This window comes from Coregonus lavaretus (genome assembly GCF_964263955.1).
Source record: "Coregonus lavaretus genome assembly, chromosome: 24".
NCBI classification, from domain to species: Eukaryota; Metazoa; Chordata; class Actinopteri; order Salmoniformes; family Salmonidae; genus Coregonus; species Coregonus lavaretus.
Genome location: NC_140011.1, coordinates 22,302,717 through 22,326,781, shown reverse-complemented (window position 1 = coordinate 22,326,781; position 24,065 = coordinate 22,302,717). Strand labels below are relative to the sequence as shown.

The 24,065-nt window shown below is 46.0% G+C and overlaps 1 protein-coding gene across 2 annotated transcripts in view; it reads right to left on the bottom strand.

Moving 5' to 3' along the window:
• The window catches only part of LOC311099481 (mediator of RNA polymerase II transcription subunit 13-like), a 129,441-nt gene that overhangs the window by 14,848 nt on the left and 90,528 nt on the right, over positions 1 to 24,065 (bottom strand). The window contains exons 5-20 of one of the 2 annotated variants that reach the window (XM_084140173.1): positions 9,942 to 10,087; positions 9,265 to 9,498; positions 8,386 to 8,550; positions 7,484 to 7,643; positions 7,235 to 7,339; positions 6,224 to 6,880; positions 5,905 to 6,121; positions 5,735 to 5,810; positions 5,481 to 5,611; positions 5,224 to 5,314; positions 4,721 to 4,941; positions 3,514 to 3,728; positions 2,414 to 3,342; positions 1,665 to 1,844; positions 927 to 1,162; positions 521 to 746 (exon numbers count right to left, since the gene is read on the bottom strand). In XM_084140173.1, coding sequence (XP_083996299.1) covers positions 521 to 746; positions 927 to 1,162; positions 1,665 to 1,844; positions 2,414 to 3,342; positions 3,514 to 3,728; positions 4,721 to 4,941; positions 5,224 to 5,314; positions 5,481 to 5,611; positions 5,735 to 5,810; positions 5,905 to 6,121; positions 6,224 to 6,880; positions 7,235 to 7,339; positions 7,484 to 7,643; positions 8,386 to 8,550; positions 9,265 to 9,498; positions 9,942 to 10,087 — 3,989 coding nt within the window. The remainder of the gene's footprint in view (positions 1 to 520; positions 747 to 926; positions 1,163 to 1,664; positions 1,845 to 2,413; positions 3,343 to 3,513; positions 3,729 to 4,720; positions 4,942 to 5,223; positions 5,315 to 5,480; positions 5,612 to 5,734; positions 5,811 to 5,904; positions 6,122 to 6,223; positions 6,881 to 7,234; positions 7,340 to 7,483; positions 7,644 to 8,385; positions 8,551 to 9,264; positions 9,499 to 9,941; positions 10,088 to 24,065) is intronic. The other variant, XM_084140174.1, reaches the window with a different exon arrangement.

The window sequence follows — 24,065 nt, the reverse complement described above, 5'->3', positions numbered from 1 at the left end:
AAGTTGGAAGCACAGAATTGTCTAGAATGTCATTGTATGCTGTAGTGTTAAGATTTCCCTTCACTGGAACTAAGGGGCCTAGCCCGAACCATGAAAAACAGCCTCAGACCATTATTCCTCCTCCACCAAACTTTACAGTTGGCACTATGCATTCGGTCAGGTAGCATTCTCCTGGCATCTGCCAAACCCAGATTCGTCCGTCGGACTGCCAGATGGTGAAGCATGACCGGGACAGCTCTAGCAGGGCAGAAATTTGACGAACTGACTTGTTGGAAAGGTGGCATCCTATGACGGTGCCACGTTGAAAATCACTGAGCTCTTCAGTAAGGCCATTCTACTGCCAATGTTTGTCTATGGAGATTGCATGGCTGTGTGTCCACATACTTTTGTATATATAGTGTATCTATAGAGAGTTAGGTCTACATCACATAAACATCACAAGGGGAGCGTTAATAAGTAGCATAAATGATAGAATAGAATAGAATAAAATAGAATGCACTCATAAAGCTCAGTTTCTCACCTAGATGCTTTCTGCAGGCTCGGGCGTAGAGTTGAAGTTTTCTGAGGTTGTCGATGTGTTGCGGTCCAGCCCAGGGCCCTGTGAACCACTGGCCTACCTGCTCCTCCTCCTGCCTCTCCTTCTCTTTCTCCTTCTCTGTTTCTGTCTCTGTGTCCACTGCCCCCACACGCACCAGGCCATCTTTGGACACCTTGGCCAGGGGTCTGTGTTTCCCCAACCGGCATGTCTGAAAATGAACACAGGTAGGGGTCAAGGGCTATAGATCACATACACAGTATTTCACCTTGTTTTCATACGTCTTCACACATTCATACATCTATTGGTAATAATGGTATATTCTGAAAGAAACAACAAGTAAGAATTTACTGGACTAGAGTGTTGTGATACAGTAGATGACAGGACCTACCTCGTAGACAGCGCTGAGCTCCTGGAAGAAGACTTGTGCCCCGGCCAGCAGGGTGTCAGAGTTGGGACAGAGCACCAGGAAGGCCACGTCTCTCTGTCCCCCGTACGGTTCCAACAGCAGCTTCTCCCAGAAGGGCAGCGCCAGGGGCGACAGCGCCAGGAAGTTACGGTCGTAGTAGTCGTAATAGCCCAACAACAGGGTGGGAATAGGCAGAGGCTCTGGCGACTCCTCAGACCCTGGTCAGAAGAAAGATGATGCATGTGAGACAATGTAATGCATTATGGGATGCTTGACTGGACTAGTTAAAGGAGGTGAGGTCTAATTGAAAAATGGTCTTATTCGATTACATTTCTCATGTTATCCTTGTACTGGCAATCTCAATATAATACAGGACCTACTACTACATTGACATAAGAGCATGATCCAGTCACCAACAGTTTACATTTACATTTACATTTTAGTCATTTAGCAGACGCTCTTATCCAGTTCACATGGCTGCTAAAATACAGTGCAAACCAAATCAAATATCTTTGTACTGACAATATTGATAATATAATGTAGGGCCTACTCTGTCAGGCATACTCCTAAACTCCTAATCTTAAATTCGCATCTCACATCACATGCTGAAATCCAGACGAAAGTCAGGCGCAAAGTCATCCACAGTTAATGTGGCTGCTAAAATACACTACAAAGCAAATCACTAGAGACATCAAATGAACAGTGTCCCTGGTGGCTTACCGTAGGAGCCTCGTCCAGCCATCTTGTGGAACTGTTGCCATGTGAGCGGTCCCTGTACGTGCTGGATGTTCTCCCAGGTCCGGCCCATCCGTTTCTTCTGGATGGCGTCCTGGAGGTAGGGCTGCAGGGACAGCAGCATACGCACCACGTCCTGGGATGCCAGCATACTGATGTCCAGCACTGGGGAGAGACAAGGAGACACACACACACACGAGAACACACACACATACACACACAAGAACACACACGCACACAAATGCATACATTACATAAATATACGTCATACACATTGAACGTCACATCACACAACAGTCCGAAACTAACAAAGAGAAACATGGATTTGAACTTTGAGTGAATGGATTGATCTTGTTTGTTTTTCCATTATAATAAAAAAAGCCATTTGTCTCTATAATTTTCTGTAATCAGTTCACCACAGATAGACATCACCACTGTCATCCTCCTACTACTACACTCTTAGAAAAAAGGGTTCCAAAAGGGTTCTTCGGCTGTCCCCATAGGGTAACCCTTTTTGGTTTCAGGTAGAACCCTTTTGGGTTCCATGTAGAACCCTCTGTGGTTCTACATGGAACCAAAAAGGGTTCTACCTGGAACCAAAAAGGGTTCTTCAAACGGTTCTCTTATGGGGACAGCTGAAAGAACCCTTTAAGGTTCTAGGTAGCACATTTTTTCTAAAAGTGTATCATCCTTTGGCATCCTTTTATTATCCCAGCCAGATCACTCCTCCTTACTATTGGTGTGAGGCCAGGAGTGTAGAGCGCTGCTCCTCACAACAGCCGGATCTACTTTCCCTCCGGCGGGGTTATCCACATACTGCTGCCCCTGTACCAGCGCGTTGTAACACTCCACACACGTATCACTGCCATCCACCCACTGCTTGTCAGACATCCAGCTCTGGAGCAGGGCTCCCTGGCGGCCGTTGCAGGAGCAGGAAGGAGGGAGGTGCATGGAGGCCAGGGAGGAGATGGGCTGGGAGCACTGCTGCTGGAGGAGCACCATGACAGAGGAAGGGGCAGGGGAGGAGTCCTGGGGGCGCTTGGCCCGGGGGTCTCCCATGGGTGGGTCTCTGCGGCACAGCGCCAGTCTCCTCTCGGCCGCCTGGCCCACCTCCGAGCCCCTACCAAAGATGTCCAGCTCGTCCTCCAGGAAGAGGCCTGTGCCGTGGGCCAGCCGACGGTTGACGATGGCGCTGAAGCCGCACATGCAGCGGTACTGGTCCTCGAGCGTGGAGTCGGGGATGTACACACCCACGTCGGCGCCCTTCACATTCATGTTGCAGGCGCAGATGCAGCAGCTGTCGAAGTTGCGGTCTTTGAAGACGTTGAGGACCGAGTCAGAGAGGAGCAGGGCGGCGTACAGGCTGTGGGCCTCGGGTATTGGGGGGCCGGACGTATGGGGCTCAGCTACGGAGCTCATAGGCAGGCTGGTGGAGGGCGTGGAGGCAGGGGAGCTCAGCTCTGTCCCGGTGCCCTCCTGCTTCACCGAGCCCTGCCCGCTGGCCGTGCCTATGCCCCTGGGGGTGCGGGGGGTACGAGGGGTGTGGACAGAGAAGCGGGGGGTGGCAGGGGAGGGCGAGGGGAGGATGCCACCGGTGGTGCCCATGGACAGGGCGCTGGCACTCATCTGGGCATACTCCTGGTCCCCAACACTGGGGACGTTGCTGGAGGACACACACACAAAGGAATTGGTAATCAGACAGACCAAAATCCCCAAACCTTCAAATTATACTGTACATAAAAACTCCTCCATAACAGTTTATTGATAGCTGTAAATTCAGCATGGTAACGTTTAATGAATATTTTAATAGAACCAGCCCTGGTACAGTACTTACACATATCCATCTTTGATGAAGGAGGCGTGATGAGAGGGCGGCAGGGAGGAGTAGTGCTCCATCTTGGGCAGCAGGGCCCAGGAGGGCCGGTAGTAACACTGGTCAGGCACCTTGAGGGGGGGCAGACACTGGCTGGGGAGGGTCCGCAGCGGAGCAAACATGGAGCAGCCCATCTGTGGCTGGACGGAGGGGACACGGTACACAAATGAGAAGTCCTGAAGAGGGGGATGGGGAAGGAGAGCTCATTGCAAATGTGTTCCCACAGTAACAGGTCACAATGAGAGACAATTAGCACTTAATTAACACCGTCATAAGTTCAAACAGGCTTTGTGAGATTTGAGGTGTATTGAGAGGTTCAGGTATTTGGTTCCACATACCAGTAAGTCCCCTGGCAGGCCAGGCCAGCAGGTACAGTATAAACATGCTACAGCAACATCAGACAAGATCAAACCAGGCAGTAAGGTTTACATTAACACTGGTAGGCTGCATAGTGCCCTGTAGCTACTTTATTTTAAAGGCCCAATGCAGATGTTTTTATATAAATTTAAAATAATTTCTGGGTAACCTTTAAGTACCTTACTGTAATAGATTGCCATTAAAATTGGCAAAAATAATTTTTTAGCAAATAACTTTTTCTCTAGACAGAATTTTGATGGGACTGTCTGGGAGTGGTCTAAGTGGTGAGACAAAACTGTAAATGAGATGTTATTTGCGGAGAGGTTTGGAACTCTCTTTGTTATTGGTCTATTAACCAATTTACCGCATGGTGATGTCACCATGGAAAGCCAAAACTCCCGCCCATGCAAACCTGCTGATTAGAAGGTCCTGTGTAGATTATATTTTCAACCAGCAACTATAAGGAAATAACACTGGTAAAATAAATCACACTTTTACAGCGTTCGTTTCATCAGCTGTTGTACAATATGATTTAAAACGCAGGAAAAACTGAATTTTGACTGCACTGGGCCTTTAAGCCTTTTCACCATTCTATCATTAATCATATTACCACTAACCATATCAACCAATTTGACAACATCAATAGATTACATGGTGTCACTTTTCATGGGACTCATCTCACTTTACAAAGTCAAACATATTATTTTGAACATGGTAAAGTCAAACATAATTGTCTATAATCTACAGTAGGTTTTCTGCACATACTACAGACTTAATCATGTCCATTCCCATTGCTTCTGTGATGCCTCACCTTGATGTCCTCAGGTTTGGGACTGGCCATGCCCTCTTCCACCTCCATCCGGTACTCCTGGAGCTGGGTGGAGGACAGGGGGCCCAGGGGGTGGTCGGAGCCCCCCGAGGGGGCCGGGGGCTCTTGGCTGGGGGTGTCGCGGTATGTCATGATGGGGGAGAAGGCCGGGTGCTGCTCCAGGGACGGGGGTGTGGGGAACATCCGCTGGAGGTCTGCTACTGCTGAATGGAGAGAGAGCGGGATGGGGGGAGGAGATGAGGGGTGGAGAGAAATAGAGGAGAGAGAGAGAGAGAGAGAGAGAGAGAGAGAGAGAGAGAGAGAGAGAGAGAGAGAGAGAGAGAGACGGACAGCAAGAGATGAGAGAGACATAGACAGTGATGATGTGATAGAAGGAGTAGAAAAAACAGATACTTTTTCCCAGGTCACGCTAAATCCAGCTAAGATAACATGCATAAGATAACAAACAAACTGCTGAACATGTGTACATGTAAAGCTGGACTCACTTGAAGGATAGGGCACAGCCACCCTCCCCTCCCTCCGATCTTCACTTCCTGATACCAGGACCCTGGCTGTGTGCTGGTTGGGGCAAGCAGTCTATAAATTATTATACAACACAGATGTAAGTAGCCTTGGATAAAAGTGTTTGCTGAATGAGATATATTATGTATCATTGTGATGTTGAGTGTATTACATTTGTGTAAAGCGGGAATGAAAATGGAACAGATTTTAGACATCCAGTAATTCTTAGAATGTGTCCCACCCCAAGTTCCTCCTCATCCTCGTCGAAGATGTTCTCCAGGTCTGAGATGAGGACCACCAGATCAGTCTCCCTGGTTAGAGAAGGGTTTTGGGCTTTGGCCGCCGCATCGTCGTCCTGTGGTGAGTCATCATCTAGAAACGCACAAACAAGACCCTCAAACACAATGCTCAGAACACACCCTATGATCAATGTTTTGGGAAAAATTTTCAATTTAGAATAGAATTTGTATATGGTGTCAACATTCAATTCCTCACCAGCTTTGGGAGCAGAGCTAAAGATTGACATGGCGTCTTTCCCATCAGGCAGTGCACCGTTGCTGATCTCCTCTCCCTGGAAGACAGACACACTGTATTTAGTTTCTTCGCCCCTTCTAGCTTGGGTGTCAAGCAACAAATGTAACTTTCACTGGTAACAAGAGCCATACTTTGGGGCCTCTTTTGCTGGGGTCTCGGCCCTGGCCCTTCAGTCTCTTGGAGGTGGGGAAGCTGTACTCAATGTCTCCCTCCTTGAAGTCGTAGGGGTCGTCCCCAGGGTCCCCCAGCCCCTCCACCCCAGGCTGCTGCAGGACACCCAGGGTCTGGATGTGTTCCCTCACACACTCCTCAGAGATCTTGAAGCGCTTCTGTGTCTGCATGAATAGTCTGGAGGGAGGAGGGAAATGAGAAAGGAAACTTAGAGTGATCAAGTATGTGTCTTTGAATTAGTCATTAATGCACTGATCGCTCTCTCTCTCGCTCTCTCACCTCTTCAGTGCAACTCCCTCAGTGGCCTGCGTCTCTGTCTTTACTTCCACTCTGTCACTGGGGAGCTCTGGAGGCCTGAACTCAGCCTTATCAGCTCTGGGAGTCCTAAAGCCCCTCCACCAGCCTGCCCCAGCCTCCCTGGGCCCCAGAGGGGCTGCATACAGAGCCGTCTCACTGGGCTCCATCACCCCCATCCCTGACGCCCCATCCGGACAGGGGGCCATGCCCAGAGAGGCGTCCAGTACCTCGGGGTCCTGTCCCACCCGTGGATGGGGGCTGAGCGTGGGGGGTAATGGGGAGACAGGGGAGTGGAGCAGGGACTCTGGAGCTTTCCTGCCAGTGGAGAGGGGCTTGGTGTACTTGCAGCTGGGCATGGGATCCAGGGGAGGGTCCAGGGCGACTAGGCCGAGCTGGGACCCTCCAGATGAGTCTTGTTCCAGGCAGGCCTCCTGGCCCACAGAGAGGCGGTGGTGGAAGGGGGTCATGGCGGCGGCTCTCTTCGGCTGTTTGTCGGCTTTCTCAGGCTTGTCCATGGCCTTGTGCTTGGGCAGGGAGGGAGGGGGGAGGGCTGGGCCAGAGGAGGGGGTGATGTTGGCACCAGACGGAGGGTTGGCAGAGGAGGTGTTGGTCTGCTGCTGCTGTTTCTGCTGCTTTAACCTTCAGGAAGAGAAACAAGGTCAGATGGCAGACAGAACTGGTGTGGCAGGTGAGGATGCTGTTTTTAAAACGTTCCATATATTGTACACGTTCAACTTGTGCCAACTTATCTGAATCATATAAAAAATACCAACATTCAAAAGACCAACATTCAATACAAATAAATATATTTTCACCATGTTCACATTATTTCTACACAATCTATTTCAATATGCTTAACATAAGTAGCAACAGGCTTTCGGTTATAAGCAGTGAAATGCCTAAAAATGAAGCCCAGATGTCTAGCTGGCTGGTGCCATGCTGCAGTGCTAAACGGCTGGGGCACTACCCCCTGATGCCAACCCCTGTGCCAACCTGGAGCAGCTGCAGGGTGCCCTCTCCTCTGGGTCGGTGAAGTCCCAGGTGGTCACCCCATTTGGCGCCTCCTTCTTTGGCGTCACGCTATTGGGCACACTGCATCTATGGGCACACAGAGAGGTGTGAGGGCGCCAGTCGTGTCACTGCACATCAACAATAACAATGCCACAGCAGATGCCAGGAGATAAATAGTGCTGTGTCTGGATCTGTGCCCCTGCTTAGCCAGCAGCCACTCTGGACACTCACTTGTGTTGCAGTTGGTTGAGATAACACTCCTTCCATGCCTGATGCACCACCTGATTGGTCAGTTTCTTCTCAGAATGCTTTGGGCTGTGGTTGGTGACCCCCATGGCACTCTCCTGGGCAGGGAGGACGCTGGACACTGTTGTCACAAAGCCACTGTCCGCTGAAATAAACAACAGATGACATCATTCACTGGAGTTTGCTTCCTTTGGCAAGGCTGTGGGTGGATGTTTTAAAAGTGCATGGCAGGAGACACTTTACTAGGACTCTTGAGCTATTGAAAAATTGCAATAAGACACTCAAGATTTAGTCTGCAGCTATAGCGGTGTTTGTTTGTTTGCTTGTATCAGCTGTTTTATCTCCTAATTTGTAAGACTTTCATCAAGCAGACTTAATTAAACGTGGATTAGGACGCTGACGATTCAGTTTCAGTGAGTTACAAACCAATCTCATTTGTCTGTAGTCTTACATCTTCAGCAAAATATCTGTATGTTCAGCCCAATTCTCAAAGACTTTGTTCTAGATGAGGACTCCATAATACACAAAGCAATCAATATAGTAACTTCTCTGTGTGTTATTTCATATGAAGTGTATGGATTGAGTGATAGGGACAATTATATGGATTGTATTGCATTTAGAGTTGAGTTATGGATTGCAGTATTGAGTTGTTTTGTTGTTGAGTTAATAGTGCTGATTCAGAGATTGTGTTATCCATTTTGGGAATGCAATTATTTAGGGTGAAGTTCTGGAGTTTTGGTGGTGACATGGTGTATGTGTGTTTGATTATGTACTCTATGTTTATTTAAGCGCAAATGTGTATGCACTTGAGCATGTGTGTACAGTGTGTGTGAGCACCTGCGTGTCAGTGTGTGTGTGTGTGTGTGTGTGTGTGTGTGTTTCAGTACCTGAGCAGGGCTGTTCAGGTGAGGTGGGGGGGGTGAGGGGGATGCTGCAGTGGGAGGGGTCTCTGCTGGCCCCCTGGGCTCCTGGTGCAGGTGGGGGCTCCTCCACAGGCAGGTCGCCTTGGGCAACCAGCACAAAGGCTGCTGGATAGATCATCCTCACACCACCTAGAAGAAGATGAAAGAGTTTAGTTTAAACCCCTCCAAACACTCAGACCTATACGTCACACACTTCTCCTATAGCCTATACACCCAGGGCTGCAGTGCATTAGCTTATCCTTGCATGGCCTACAGTTGCTTGGCTGGTGCTGGGGCTTAGGGAGGTCCGATTTCAAGCAGTCCTAATCAATGATGAGGGGTTAGGCAGCCAGTCAATGGGCTGATTAGACCGTGCTGTGTGTCTGTCACTCCCTGGAGCTTCACTGAAGTATCCTCTCCTCTTCTCCCCTGTCTTCTCTTCTACTTTCATTTTCTCTCCTCCAGTCTTTCCTCCTCTCCTCCAGTCTTTCCTCCTCTCCTCTAGTCCTTCCTCACCTCCTCTTCTCTAGTCTTTACTCCTTACCTCAATGCACCCTGAGAGACAACACTAGTCCCTTAAGAACTCTGAATCCACCACTTATTAACCACCTCCAGTATTATTTATCCTCAAACAGACAATGACTAATCGAAGCTGAGACTAAAATTGCTGTTGTTTCCTGTTGTTCCCTCTTTTGGTCTGATAATGATAATATATTTCAGTAACACAATAGCAATACACTTGACCAATAGCTTATTCTTACCGATAGCATATTGTTCATATACAGTGTATATATAAACAGTAAAGTGTGTCCATTCAGTTACATGCAAAGGTGGCAAGAGTTTTTTGAGCGTCACCGTACTCACCTACGATGACCTCGACGGCCACATGGCTGTGTGGGTCATATGGTCGGTCAGTGCCCTCCCTCTCGGCGCCCATGCCCCCCGTGCCTGCGCCCCCTGTGCCCCCTTCTCTGTGGCGCTGCAGCACCATGGGGTAGAAGTAGCTCCACTCCTCCATCAGTTTTCTTACAGCTGGGTCACTCATCTTATAGGCCTGGCCCGTCAGGGAGCCCGCCAGACCGTACGGACTCAAGATCACTACAGAGGTAACGGTTAGAGGGATGGACAGACAGACAGAGAGTCAGGTAGATGGACATCCAGATGTGAGGACAGACACATAGATAGGTAGATAGACAGAACAGAGAGACAGACTGACAGACAGACAGACAGACAGACAGACAGACAGACAGACAGACAGACAGACAGACAGACAGACAGACAGACAGACAGACAGACAGACAGACAGACAGACAGACAGACAGACAGACAGACAGACAGACAGACAGACAGACAGACAGACAGACAGAGAGAGAGAGGACTACAGAGGCGCAATATATCAGAAAGGACCATTGTCATGTTCAGTTTCAGAGATTTGATTACACATAGTTATGACAGTGATGCTCAGGCTAAAACAGAGGCGGGTAAAGACATCCAGTGGTCGGTGGGCTCCTATGTCTCTCTGGCCTCCCTGAGTGTCTCACCTTGTACGGGGGCTGAGGAGATCTGGGCCAGGTAGGTGTGGTCGTCAGTGATGTGGTAGGCAGGCTGGTGCTGGGCAACTTCTACGCTGGTGCACACATTACTCTCCCCATGCAGGAAGAAGGTGAAGGAGCACGACAGGTGCTCACTGTAGAGACAGAGACCACACAGAGACAACATCAGTCATAGGCCTACAGCATAGAGACTCTGGAGGGTAGCCAGCTCAGAGCTGTCAAGTACAATCAAGTAACATGGCAAAGTTGTTGGCCAGAGATCTTTGGGGTTAAAGCGTAGTGAACAGATTTCAACATTTCTGGCAATACTTTCCAATATGTTGCTGTTATAGCATGTAGTTACTTGATAACTAGGGTAACTGAAATACACGGAAACTACAAATTAGTCAAATGTGACTTACAGATTTCTACATACAGTAGGTAAGAAAAAAACTGTATAATTTGTCTTTTAAAAACCTTGGCTTTTCATAAAAGCATATAGGCTTATCATTAATCTTCCAACATATAGGTCCTTATTGTGGGGATAAATCCTAATTTCCCTATGATTGATTATAGTAATCTTTATGTATGGCCTCTACTCTTTACTATGCTTCCTGGGTGCAGTTTATCACGGTGGTCTTTCCTTTATCACACATGTGTAATAGCTAACCCATTACTGCGATCTACTGTATATCTGAGGGTGGGCTGGACATCATTAACCACGAGATTGATCCATTAATGTACATTTTTTATCTATAAACCCCATCGCCTGGCTAGCCATATTTATACATCAACAGACAATAAACCCAGCATGTAACCTCCATGTGATTACCCCGCTGCCAGTGCCTATGCAATATCTCTGTACCCAGAGGAAACTGGCCTATGTTAGTGCCGTAATGGATCATCAATTCAATACAGTGTCCGATACCAAAGCCACACACAGGCTATTTTGGAATAGAATTAAGGACAATATCTCGGGGAGCCAAAAGGTATTGTATCTTGTTACAGTAATGTTATTCACTGTTGATGTGACCTGAAGATGGCGCTGAGCGATTGGGGAGAGAGGCCAGTTTCTCTCCTATATAAACATTCCTCACGCTCACCAAGAAAAACATAGCGTCATAACAGCAGGCGGTTCCAGTACTGCTATCCAGACTCACACACACTGAGGCACACACACACACCACACACACACACACTTCCTGATGTTCCCATTGCTGCATCAGGCCAAGAAACTCACACTGGCCTCTCTTCTATAGTAATACACCTCCCATCTCAATCATTTAGATCTCTACAGCAGATGAGTCTGAAAAAATATATTTTCAATGTCTCTCCCCCTCCACCCCCTCACTTAATGCCATATAAAGAGCTATTTAAACCGTGAGGGGCACCTTCGGGGGACAGTCTGTAGTCAACATTTACATTTTACATTTTAGTCATTTAGCAGACGCTCTTATCCAGAGCGACTTATAGTTAGTGAATACATATTTTTTTAATACTGCCCCCCCGTGGGAATCGAACCCACAACCCTGGCGTTGCAAACGCCATGCTCTATCAACTGAGCTACATCCCTGCCGGCCATTCCCTCCCCTATCCTGGACGACGCTGGGCCAATTGTGCGCCGCCCATGAGTCTCCCGGTCGCGGCCGGCTGCGACAGAGCCTGGATGTCAAGAGTTCAGTCCAGCCCGCCAACAACACACACACACACACACACACACACACAGCACACACACACTGAAAAACACACACACACACACACACACACACACACACACACACACACACACACACACACACACACACACACACACACACACACACACACACACATACACACACAGCCCAATTGGGCCCAACCTTGGGCCTACTGTATGAAAAGCATGCTTTGTTGTCTGATGCTGCCTCCCTATGGTGACTGTGCATCACTGACCAGTGTGAACCCATCCATATGAGTGGGCAACAGCTCACAGGCGTTTGGGATACAGTCCTGTACAACATAATGCAGTATGGGTACAATACTTATCCTACTGTAGGGAACAGTATAATGTAAGAATGACAGTAAGAATGTTTGGAGGGTTTGCTAAACTTCTTCTAAATTGTCAGCTCTAGTTTTCAGATTTCTATTTGCTAGGAGGCCAAATGAAAAATACTTAAGACAAAATAGTCCTCTGTTTTTATTGTTCCCCTTAGTTTTACATACTGAAAATAAACACTTTATCAACCAATCATAAATACAATCTACATCTTAGACACACTCTTATCCTAAGTGCATTTTTGTATTTTTTCATTCTGGTCCCCTTTGGTAATCAAACCCTGGCATTGCAAGCGCCATGCTCTACCAACTGAGCCACATGGGACTATAGACTCTATAACTTTGACAATTCTCCTCTCATACACTTTCTATCACCTCTGGAGTGTCTCCAATTCCACTGCCTCTACACACGTTTAATAAGTCTGTGTAAGCAGCGCCCGCAATTTCCTCTTCACGTTGGTAATTCTGTTTACTCAACAGTCAACCCCCCTGTTTATACTCAAGCAGGATAAAATCTCCTGGCCTGCTCGTTTTTTACAAGGGCTGCCTATGAAAACACACATTAGTCCTTTCCATGACTCCCCCATGACCCTTTCTCCTGACCACAGCCAAAGCAGGAGAGAGCGGGACATTTCCATGAAAAATGTTCAGACCAAAAAATCACCGGCCAGCTAACTAGCTGGCTTTTCTCCTCCCTCCTCGTCTCTACTGAGGAAGTGAAACATCCAGCAGTCAGAACACTGGCTGAGTCTTTTCATATTTCAACAGCGTGGCAGCGTGGCAGTGGGACGTGAGCTGAAAGTCTACAACCCAGACAGACTGGCTAACTGCGCTTGGTAAATCTTGGTAAATCTACTGGTGCACATACAGTGGTTATTCTGTACCAAATACTTCCACAATATGGGGCATGATAACAATAATGACAATGCATGTAATCACAACAATCATAAGATAATGCTTTGCTCCATTTCAAGCAACAACAGACCGACAAGATCAAAATGGCACTTGACTGACCACCAGAGCAACTACAAAACTAGAGGATCTTATAACCGTGAGATTGATGCAGCCTGTCCTTTCCAAAGGGCATTTTCCTGCAGAGTAAGCGTGTGTGTGTCAGTGTGCGTGGACACTGGGTTCCCTGCCTGCTTTCTAGGGGGTGCTTACGCAGTGCCGTGTGCCATACGATGATCAGTGGCAGGCAGGCAGGAAGGCAGGCTAGGCGGAGATGTGCTTTGTGCTGTATAAGCCGGGTATTAATAAATGAACAGGAGTGATGGTGGAGCCTAGCCCTTGGGCTGACAGCACTGGAGGTAGAGAGAGGGAGGTAGAGAGAGGGAGGTAGAGAGAGCGGAGCGGGAGTGAGAGCCGCAAGGAGAGAAAGAGAGCGCTAGAGAGAGGAGAGAACAGGTGAGCTAGTGAGAAAAGGGGGAGAGAGAGAAGGAGAGAAAGAGGAGAGGGAGAGGTGAATAATTCAACGCCACACACTCTCAGATTCCTCCGCACTTAAAGCTGATATCACAGCCAGGTTTAATGGCTTGGTAGTGAGCACAATTAATGCTTTTATGCTCAAATCATTCAGACACTGCAGAGCAGGACAGGACCCATACACAGCCACTTCATCTGGGTCGTTCCACGAAATGAGTGCCTTTTGAATCCCTTTGATATTTTAAGTAGAAATTGTGCACCAATATTGACTTTTAAAAGCCTGTTATATTAAATGAAGTGCCCTTTAATATAGACCACATGGAGAATTAAATCAATCTGATTTTTAATATGAATAGAGACTTGCTAAAGTGCCAAGATACTGCACCATCTGTGACTTCTAGATTTTAACCCACTTAACCCCAAGAGTTCTCCTAGTTTTCACCATCATTGTAAAGCCCTAGTTATTTTGTTGCTTTGAGAAAGTATATTGTGAAAATTATTTATTTCATGTTGATAAGTGATTCACATACGTCTGTCACTCATTTTAAGGCCAACCCTGTTACGTAAACTGAACTCTTGTTTTAATATGATGAAACTATTCCTTTTAAAATATATTTTCAAAAGAAACATTGCACATCTAATAGTCAAATCTAGTGTAAAAGCAGGTGAGCTGGCCATTTTCTGGTGTTCTGTGGTGGAAAACTGAGTGGGTCGAGCATAACACGTAAACTCTGTTACCCATAGATAGACAGGCTAGAAATGTTTTAACAATTTAAATGTTTGGGTGAAGGTTGCATTTAATTCCCACACCCTGTTGCACACAACAAGCTTCCATTCCCCCTGTCACAAGGGGATTAATTGCTGATTGTATTTTATTCCTTTTGTGTTACTTAAAAAAAGAAAATGTTTAACTCTGCATTGTTAGGAAGGGCTCGTAAGCAAGCATTTCACGGTAACATCTAAACCCGTTGTATTCGGCACATTTGACAAATTAAATTTGATTTGATTTAAGGTGAACTCGTCAACCCTGTTCTGGTCAACCCTGTTACTTTATTTGGCACTTAATAGGCACTTACTACAGTAATTATTATTTAACCTCTTGTGATGGGAAAACCTGTTTTTTATGAAGTTGTGCTCTTTATGACAAAATGTTAAAATTAGGTTACACCTCTCAAAAGGCAGCGAATTCGTGGAATGACCCATATACAGTGGCTTGCGGAAGTATTCACCCCCCTTGGCATTTTTCCTATTTTGTTGCCTTACAACCTGGAATTAAAATGGATTTTTTGGGGGTTTGAATCATTTGATTTACACAATATGCAAGTCTCTTGGGGTATGTCTCTATAAGCTTGGCACATCTAGCCACTGGGATTTTTGCCCATTCTTCAAAGCAAAACTGCTCCAGCTCCTTCAAATTGGATAGGTTCCGCTGGTGTACAGCAATCTTTAAGTAATACGACAGATTCTCAATTGGATTGAGGTCTGGGCTTTGACTAGGCCATTCCAAGTCATTTAAATGTTTCCCCTTAAACCACTCAAGTGTTGCTTTAGCAGTATGCTTATGGTCATTGGCAGTCAAAGGGTTCTCATATGGCAGTCCTGCTGGAAGGTGAACCTCCGTCCCTGTCTCAAATCTCTGGAAGACTGAAACAGGTTTCCCTCAAGAATTTCCCTGTATTTAGCGCCATCCATCATTCCTTCAATTCTGACCAGTTTCCCAGTCCCTGCTGATGAAAAACATCCCCACAGCATGATGCTCCCACCACCATGCTTCACTGTGGGGATGGTGTTCTCGGGGTGATGAGAGGTGTTGGGTTTGTGCCAGACATAGCATTTTCCTTGATGGCCAAAAAGCTTAATTTTAGTCTCATCTGACCAGAGTACCTTCTTCCATATGTTTGGGGAGTCTCCCACATGCCTTTTGGCGAACACCAAACGTGTTTGCTTATTTTTGTCTTTAAACAATGGCTTTTTTCTGGCCACTCTTCTGTAAAACCCAGCTCTGTGGAGTGTATGGCTTAAAGTGGTCCTATGGACAGATACTCCAATCTCCGCTGTGGAGCTTTGCAGCTCCTTCAGGGTTGTCTTTTGTCTCTTTGTTGCCTCTCTGATTAATGCCCTCCTTGCCTGGTCCGTGAGTTTTGGTGGGCGGCCCTCTCTTGGCAGGTTTGTTGTGGTGCCATATTCGTTCCATTTTTTAATAATGGATTTTATGGTGCTCCGTGGGATGTTCAAAGTTTCGGATATTTTTTTATAACCCAACCCTGATCTGTACTTCTCCACAACTTTGTCCCTGACCTGTTTGGAGAGCTGCTTGGTCTTCATGGTGCCGCTTGCTTGGTGGTGCCCCTTGCTTAGTGGTGTTGCAGATTCTGCGGCCTTTCAGAACAGGTGTATATATACTGAGATCATGTGACAGATCATGTGACACTTAGATTGCACACAGGTAGACTTTATGTAACTAGAGCGAGAGAGAGAGAGAGATAATAATATAGGGGAGAGTAATGAGATTGTGTTCTTGCTAGATTTCATTATCCACACTCATATGCATATTAAGCACACCATGTGGATTTATACTGACTAGCGAAATGTGAATCTCCAGCCAATGATCCCCACTAATCAGTTCCACCACTTGACTGACCCGACTTTGGCTTGTAAAGTGACAATGACCAATAGGAAGGCCCTCTGTTACCTTTCCCATCCCATCCCTTCCCAACACCTCTCATATTAACCAGGAAATCAGGAGAATGCAGCCACCCAGCCTTCTGCATAATTCATTGGCTGCCTGGTGGGTGGTCTTAGCCTGTTTTGCTGCTAGCTAGCACAATGTTAGCACTTGAACACACAGAGAGCCATTTATATGGCTGCTGCTGCTACTGCTGCTGCTGCTGTCGAATGAGGTGACTCCTGGTTCAAGGACACATTAGTTGTACATGTCATGTACATACACTCTACACACACCAGTGTCCTTTTAAAAGATCAAACAAAAGCACCACACATTTAGCCTGGTTACCATCTCTGTTCAGCTAGCAATTACATTCCACTCCTTGCCAGTCTTGTCATTTGACAAATGACAGGAGTGGCAAGGAGTGAAATGTTAGCTAAAAAGACTGGCACCCAGACTAGCACACATTGATATCAAGTGGAAATAATGCTCATTACTATTTTATTTGAGTGTTTTTAGTGGTCAGTGTTGTAGATAGACAGTGTGCAAACTGGAATGACGTACATTATCATATGCTGTATTTAATATAATACAGGAACCAGGGGCTTAAGGAAAGTCTCTGTAGATGGTAAATAGCCTACAGTCAACAGATATTAGCAAGCTAGACAGAATTTACCTACAGTTGAAGTCAGAAGTTTACATACACCATAGCCAAATACATTTAAACTCAGTTTTTCACAATTCCTGACATTTAATCCTAGTAAATATTCCCTGTTTTAGGTCAGTTAGGATCACCACTTTATTTTAAGAATGCGAAATGTTAGAATAATAGTAGGGAGAATGATTTATTTCAGCTTTTTATTTCTTTCATCACATTCCCAGTGGGACAGAAGTTTACATACACTCAATTAGTATTTGGTAGCATTGCCTTTAAATTGTTTAACTTGGGTCAAACGTTTCAGGTAGCTTTCCACAAGCTTCCCACAATAAGGTGGGTGAATTTTGGCCCATTCCTCCTGACAGAGCTGGTGTAACTGAGTCAGGTTTGTAGGCCACCTTGCGCGCACACACTTTTTGAGTTCTGCCCACACATTTTCTGTAGGATTGAGGTCAGGGCTTTGTGATGGCCACTCCAATACCTTGACTTTGTTGTCCTTAAGCCATTTTGCCACAACTTTGGAAGTATGCTTGGGGTCATTGTCCATTTGGAAGACCCATTTGCGACCAAGCTTTAACTTCCTGACTGATGTCTTGAGATGTTACTTCAATATATCCACATAATTTCCCTTCCTCATGATCCCATCTATTTTGTGAAGTGCACCAGTCCCTCCTGCAGCAAAGCACCCCCACAGCATGATGCTGCCACCCCCGTGCTTCACGGTTGGGATGGTGTTCTTCGGCTTGCAATTCTACCCCTTTTTCCTCCAAACATAACAATGCTCATTATGGCCAAACAGTTATATTTTTGTTTCATCAGACCAGAGGACATTTCTCCAAAAAGTACGATCTTTGTCCCCATGTGCAGTTGCAAACTGTAGTCTGGCTTTTTTATGGCGGTTTTGGAGCAGTGGCTTCTTCCTTGCTGAGCGGCCTTTCAGGTTATGTCAATATAGGACTAGTTTAACTGTGGATATAGATCATTTTGTACCCGTTTCCTCCAGCATCTTCACAAGGTCCTTTGCTGTTGTTCTGGGATTTATTTGCACTTTTCCACCAAAGTACGTTCATCTCTAGGAGACAGAACGCATCTCCTTTCTGAGCGGTATGACGGCTGCGTGGTCCCATGGTGTTTATACTTGCGTACTATTGTTTGTACAGATGAACGTGGTACCTTCAGGCGTTTGGAAATTGCTCCCAAGGATGAACCAGACTTGTGGAGGTCTACAATTTGTTTTCTAAGGTCTTGGCTGATTTCTTTTGATTTTCCCATGATGTCAAGCAAAGAGGCACTGAGTTTGAAGGTAGGCCTTGAAATACATCCACAGGTACACTTCCAATTGACTCAAATTATGTCAATTAGCCTATCAGAAGCTTCTAAAGCCATTACATAATTTTCTGGAATTTTCCAAGCTGTTTAAAGGCACAGTCAACTTAGTGTATGTAAACTTCTGACCACTGGAATTGCGATACAGTGAATTATAAGTGAAATAATCTGTCTGTAAACAATTGTTGGAAAAATGACTTGTGTCATTCACAAAGTAGATGTCCTAACCGACTTGCCAAAACGATAGTTTGTTAACAAAAAACGTGTGGAGTGGTTGAAATACGAGTTTTAATGACTCCAACCTAAGTGTATGTAAACTTCCGACTTCAACTGTACACATTGGAGAGCATAGCTATGAAAGGAGGATGCGGTGGCTGCTGTGCTGGTGTGATATATCATCTTTATTTCTATTGATCCCCTCTCTCTCCTCAGTGACTGAGGTGTTTACTGACGCTATTGGAATCACTGAGGATAAAGGAAATGTTTCCCTCTGCTTTTTGTCACTCAATAAATGAGCCTATTAAAGGATTGAGAGTGTGGTGGTGGAGGTGGGGAGGTGGGCAGCTAGGGGCCACATCATGTGACAATGAGGGCGCGATAGGGGAAAAGATTACGTGTGAGATAGGAAAATACTTCAAATTTTGTCCACATTTTGCATGTAAGAATTTCAACCAGAATTTCTGCTAGAATTGAAACAATTCTGATCCCAAACCTGATGGTGTCAAAAACAAGTCTAGCATGATCACAGGTCACGACATCTGGTATTATTACATTCCCCAGTAGTGTTGTTCTTCAGTTGAACAGTAATATGTCTGTGAGTCATCATGGTGCATTGAGTCACTCAGTGGTAAATTGATGAGGCATGATCCTCTCTGAGAAATAAATCAGTGTGTGTTTTCTATGATACATTCATCCTATCCTTTACAATTCTGATGTGAACCACAATGAATTAACCTGATCACATACAAATGAAGAGAAATTAAGAGCAAATGCAGAGGCCATTACTAGCATTTCTAAGCAGCAGTATGTAACATGCTGGTTGTTGAATCACTGGCAGAAAAAGGCATAGTGTGATCTCTGCTTCTTTCTGTCCATGCTCTTCAGTCATCTTCCACTTGAAAGGGGGCTAAACTGAGCAGTATCCCACGAAGAGAGCCTGTCACTAAAAAGGAGGGAAACTTTGTGTGAAGTGACTGATCCACCCAACCCTACCCTACACTTAGAATAAAAGGTTCCAAAAGGGTTCTTCTGCTGTCCCCATAGGAGAACCCTTTTTGGTTCTAGGTACAATCCTTTTTGGTTCCAGGTAGATCCCTTTTAGGTTCCAAGTAGAGCCCCCTTCAAAGGGTTCTCATATGGCAGTGGTCACCAACCAGTCGATTGCGATCTCCAAGGCATTCCTAGTCGATCACCAAACATTTCTGTAAAAAACAACAACGATAAAGCTTTGCGTTCCTATTTGTGTTTGTATGTTTAGCACTGTTGCCGGTAGGTGCACTTGATTCAGCAGCCCTAGCACCGGGAAGGCAAAGTCTTCCCATTTTGAACCATTTCATGTGTCTGAAGGTAGAACTCCGCATACCCGGCAGGCCCAGAGAGCAAATATAGCTTGGATCACCATGTCTGCACAGTTTCCTCGATCCATAGGCTGTACAAAGAAGTCTCAAGTGAACAGCAAAGTTGATACTGTGAGATTTCAAAACTTTTAAAACCCTGAGAGACTAAATGAATACAGCAAAGAGCTGCTGTTTTATAAGTAAGTTCATGTTTAAGTTGTTATTCAGCACTGTCAACACTTTGTTCAACACTTTTATAAGCCATAAAATGTGCATTCTCCGTACTTCCACTCACACTACAACCAGCACTGCAGCTGAAATGAATGAGTATAGCAAAGTGTTTCGATAAGCTTGAGTTGTTGTTATTAGCGGCTTGTGTCTTTTTTAATATCAAGGAATATTTCACTTTCTCTGGTCATAGGAGTAACAACATGAATTAGTGCATGAGGCAGAAATAATGCAGTGCGACTTGAGTTTCACCATCAACTTGAAGACTGTGTCCCCTTTTCTCAATGGAGGGAGGGAGAGCAGAGGGACGGTGATTTGGGTGAGAGGCAGCTTCACCGCTGCTCTCTCCCTCCCTCCCTCCCTCCCTCAGGCTGACCATTAGATCCAGGGCATCAGTCCAGTAAAATTTAAAAAAGCAAATTATTTTGCACGTTCAGCTGTGCCTCACAAGTAATAAAACAAATTATTTAGTACCAGTGTGATCATTTACCTAAAATATAATTTCAAAATGGTCTGAGAAGAACAACATTGGCAGGGCAGTTCAAGCATAGCCAATATGCAGTGATAATGTATTGGGACTATGTTAATGTTGCATAGGCTTATGTTTTTTAAGTTATGTAAAAAAATATATATATACAGTGAGGGAAAAAAGTATTTGATCCCCTGCTGATTTTGTACGTTTGCCCACTGACAAAGACATGATCAGTCTATAATTTTAATGGTAGGTTTATTTGAACAGTGAGAGACAGAATAACAACAACAAAAAATCCTGAAAAACGCATGTAAAAAATGTTATACATTTATTTGCATATTAATGAGGGAAATAAGTATTTGACCCCTCTGCAAAACATGACTTAGTACTTGGTGGCAAAACCCTTGTTGGCAATCACAGAGGTCTGACGTTTCTTGTAGTTGGCCACCAGGTTTGCACACATCTCAGGAGGGATTTTGTCCCACTCTTCTTTGCAGATCTTCTCCAAGTCATTAAGGTTTCGAGGCTGACGTTTGGCAACTCGAACCTTCAGCTCCCTCCACAGATTTTCTTTGGGATTAAGGTCTGGAGACTGGCTAGGCCACTCCAGGACCTTAATGTGCTTCTTCTTGAGCCACTCCTTCGTTGCCTTGGCCGTGTGTTTGACGGTACATGGCCCCGTCCATCGTCCCTTTGATGCGGTGAAGTTGTCCTGTCCCCTTAGCAGAAAAACACCCCCAAAGCATAATGTTTCCACCTCCATCTTTGACGGTGGGGATGGTGTTCTTGGGATCATAGGCAGCATTCCTCCTCCTCCAAACACGGCGAGTTGAGTTGATGCCAAAGAGCTCGATTTTGGTCTCATCTGACCACAACACTTTCACCCAGTTCTCCTCTGAATCATTCAGATGTTCATTGGCAAACTTCAGACGGGCCTGTATATGTGCTTTCTTGAGCAGGGGGGACCTTGCGGGTGCTGCAGGATTTCATTCCTTCACGGCTTAGTGTGTTACCAATTGTTTTCTTGGTGACTATGGTCCCAGCTGCCTTGAGATTATTGACAAGATCCTACCGTGTAGTTCTGGGCTGATTCCTCACCGTTCTCATGATCATTGCAACTCCACGAGGTGAGATCTTGCATGGAGCCCCAGGCCGAGGGAGATTGACAGGTCTTTTGTGTTTCTTCCATTTGCGAATAATCGCACCAACTGTTGTCAACTTCTCACCAAGCTGCTTGGCGATGGTCTTGTAGCCCATTCCAGCCTTGTGTAGGTCTACAATCTTGTCCCTGACATCCTTGGAGAGCTCTTTGGTCTTGGCCATGGTGGAGAGTTTGGAATCTGATTGATTGATTGCTTCTGTGGACAGGTGTATTTTATACAGGTAACAAACTGAGATTAGGAGCACTCCCTTTAAGAGTGTGCTCCTAATCTCAGCTCGTTACCTGTATAAAAGACACCTGGGAGCCAGAAATCTTTCTGATTGAGATACTTATTTCCCATTTTTGACATGCGTTTTTCTGGATTTTGTTTTTGTTGTTCTGTCTCTCACTGTTCAAATAAACCTACCATTAAAATTATACACTGATCATGTCTTTGTCAGTGGGCAAACGTACAAAATCAGCAGGGGATCAAATACTTTTTTCCCTCACTGTATGCTTTTGGACTCAGAAAGTGATCTTGACTCAGAAAAGGTTGATGACCACTGTCCTATGGGGCCAGCTTAAGAACCCTTTTAGTTTGTAGATTTTTTTCTAAGCGTGTACGAGTCTGTCACCACGAAAACCACTGGATGCACACGCCTGCGCTGCACCGGGAGCCCTACACACACACGTGCACATGCACACACACACTCAAGCGCACACACACAAACACACGCCAGGCTTAGCTCAGAGTCCTCCTCACCCCTTAGCAGTGTGCCACAATCACTGAGGCAGTCAAGCCAGCAGAATGAACTGCCAGTGATCTGTTCCATCCTCTCAGCCACACGCAATCGGAAACAATTAACATGCCACTCTGAGATGAATCTCTCTGGATGGGGAGGGGGAGGAAGGATGTGGGAGAGAGGGGAGGGAGAGAGCTGGGAGAGACAGCTTTGGGAAAGGGGAGGACGGAGGGGAGAGGGAGAGGAGAAAGGGGGGAAGAGAAGGGGAGGGAGAGAGTTCTCCGTTTTTTTACTTTCCTGAGGTAGCGGTGTGACCTTGTGATATAGCCTGACAGCAAATGTCCGTTGCCAGGGAGATGGCTAATGTCTCAATGTCATTGGCTCCCTCCTGGCCGAGGGGAGAGGGGAGCGAGGGAAGCCATCCAGACAGCGTTACGCCAGGAGCATCACACATGCATGCACACACACACTGTAAAAACACATGCATGCAAATGCACACACACACACACATACTCATACACATACACATACACACACACCAATATTCATACACACATTTGCAGTGTTGGTATGCAAAGAAAAATACATTATCTTACACACTACAAAACCCACATTGTACAGTACCTAAAAAGGGGAATTCTTTGTCTGGCAAACAGAAACAGACAGTGAGTTGAGAGGACCAGAGAATAACTTTGCCCCTCACCACTGAATCGTGAACAAACTGTAAAGTGTCTGTATGCATATCACCATATGGAATGAAGGTAGTGCAGCTGAATAAATGTCTATGTTTAGCATGCATAGAGTCTAGGAGAGGAGGAGAAGCCTGGCTGCCTGAGACTTCAATACACTCCAATCATTCAGCTGTCTCTGGTAATGCTTCATTTATATATATATATTTTAACTCTCCACAGATATCTCTCTCTCCATCCCTCTATCTCCATCTCTCTCTCCCTTTCGCTCTCTCCCTTCTCTGTCTCTTCCTCTCTCTCTCTCACTCCCTCGCTCTGTTTCTCTTTCTCCCTCTCTCTCTCTCACTCCCTCGCTCTCTCTTTCTCCCTCAGCATCTGATGCAATCCGTAACCAACACACAATCTCTTCCTGACTCTCAGACACAAAGAGAGAGAAGAGAGGAAGTGTGTGCCATGCAAAGGGAGGGGGGCATATCTTTATAGATGTGCCAATCCTCCCCATGCCCTACAGGCACACAGGAATAAACACCAGAGACTCTGACAAAGCCAGCGCCAAGGCACGGAACATGGGCAGGCAGGCGGATATAGCCTATTAGCGCCCCCTATGAGACAGAGAGGGGATAGAGCTTCTCAGTGGACATGTATACAGGCACAAAGGAGGCAGCAGCATTAGCACACGCTCAACTGAGCAATGCTCTAATGTGCAATGTGCAGGCTGACCCCTGTGAATTGTTTTGTGGGTTGGTCATGTCCAGTGCATCTGTGTATGTGTGTGTGCGTCTGTGTGTATACATGTTTTTTTATTGGAATTTTCATTTCTCTTCGCACATGTCATTGTTCAATTGTGTGTGATCACGATTAAGAGTGAATGTGTGAGTACATCTAGATGTGTGCGTTTGTGTCTGTATGTCTGTCTGTCTGTCTGGATGTTGAGGAATGGTGCAGTGTCCCCCCTCTTTCTCTCTCTCTCTTTCTCTCTCTTTTTTTCTTTCAGTCTGTTCAATAATTCACAGGAAGGCAGTGGGGCAGGCTCGGCATGGGGTGTGCCAGCTGACAGTGTGTTCGGATAAAGCTGTCAAACTGGAGAAGAATCAGGTGGGTGCAACAGGGGCTAGTCCCCCCCTCTCCTCCCTTATCTGTCCTCTCTTCACTAGCCATTCCTATGGCAGATCTCTGCCCCCCACCCCCTTAGGACC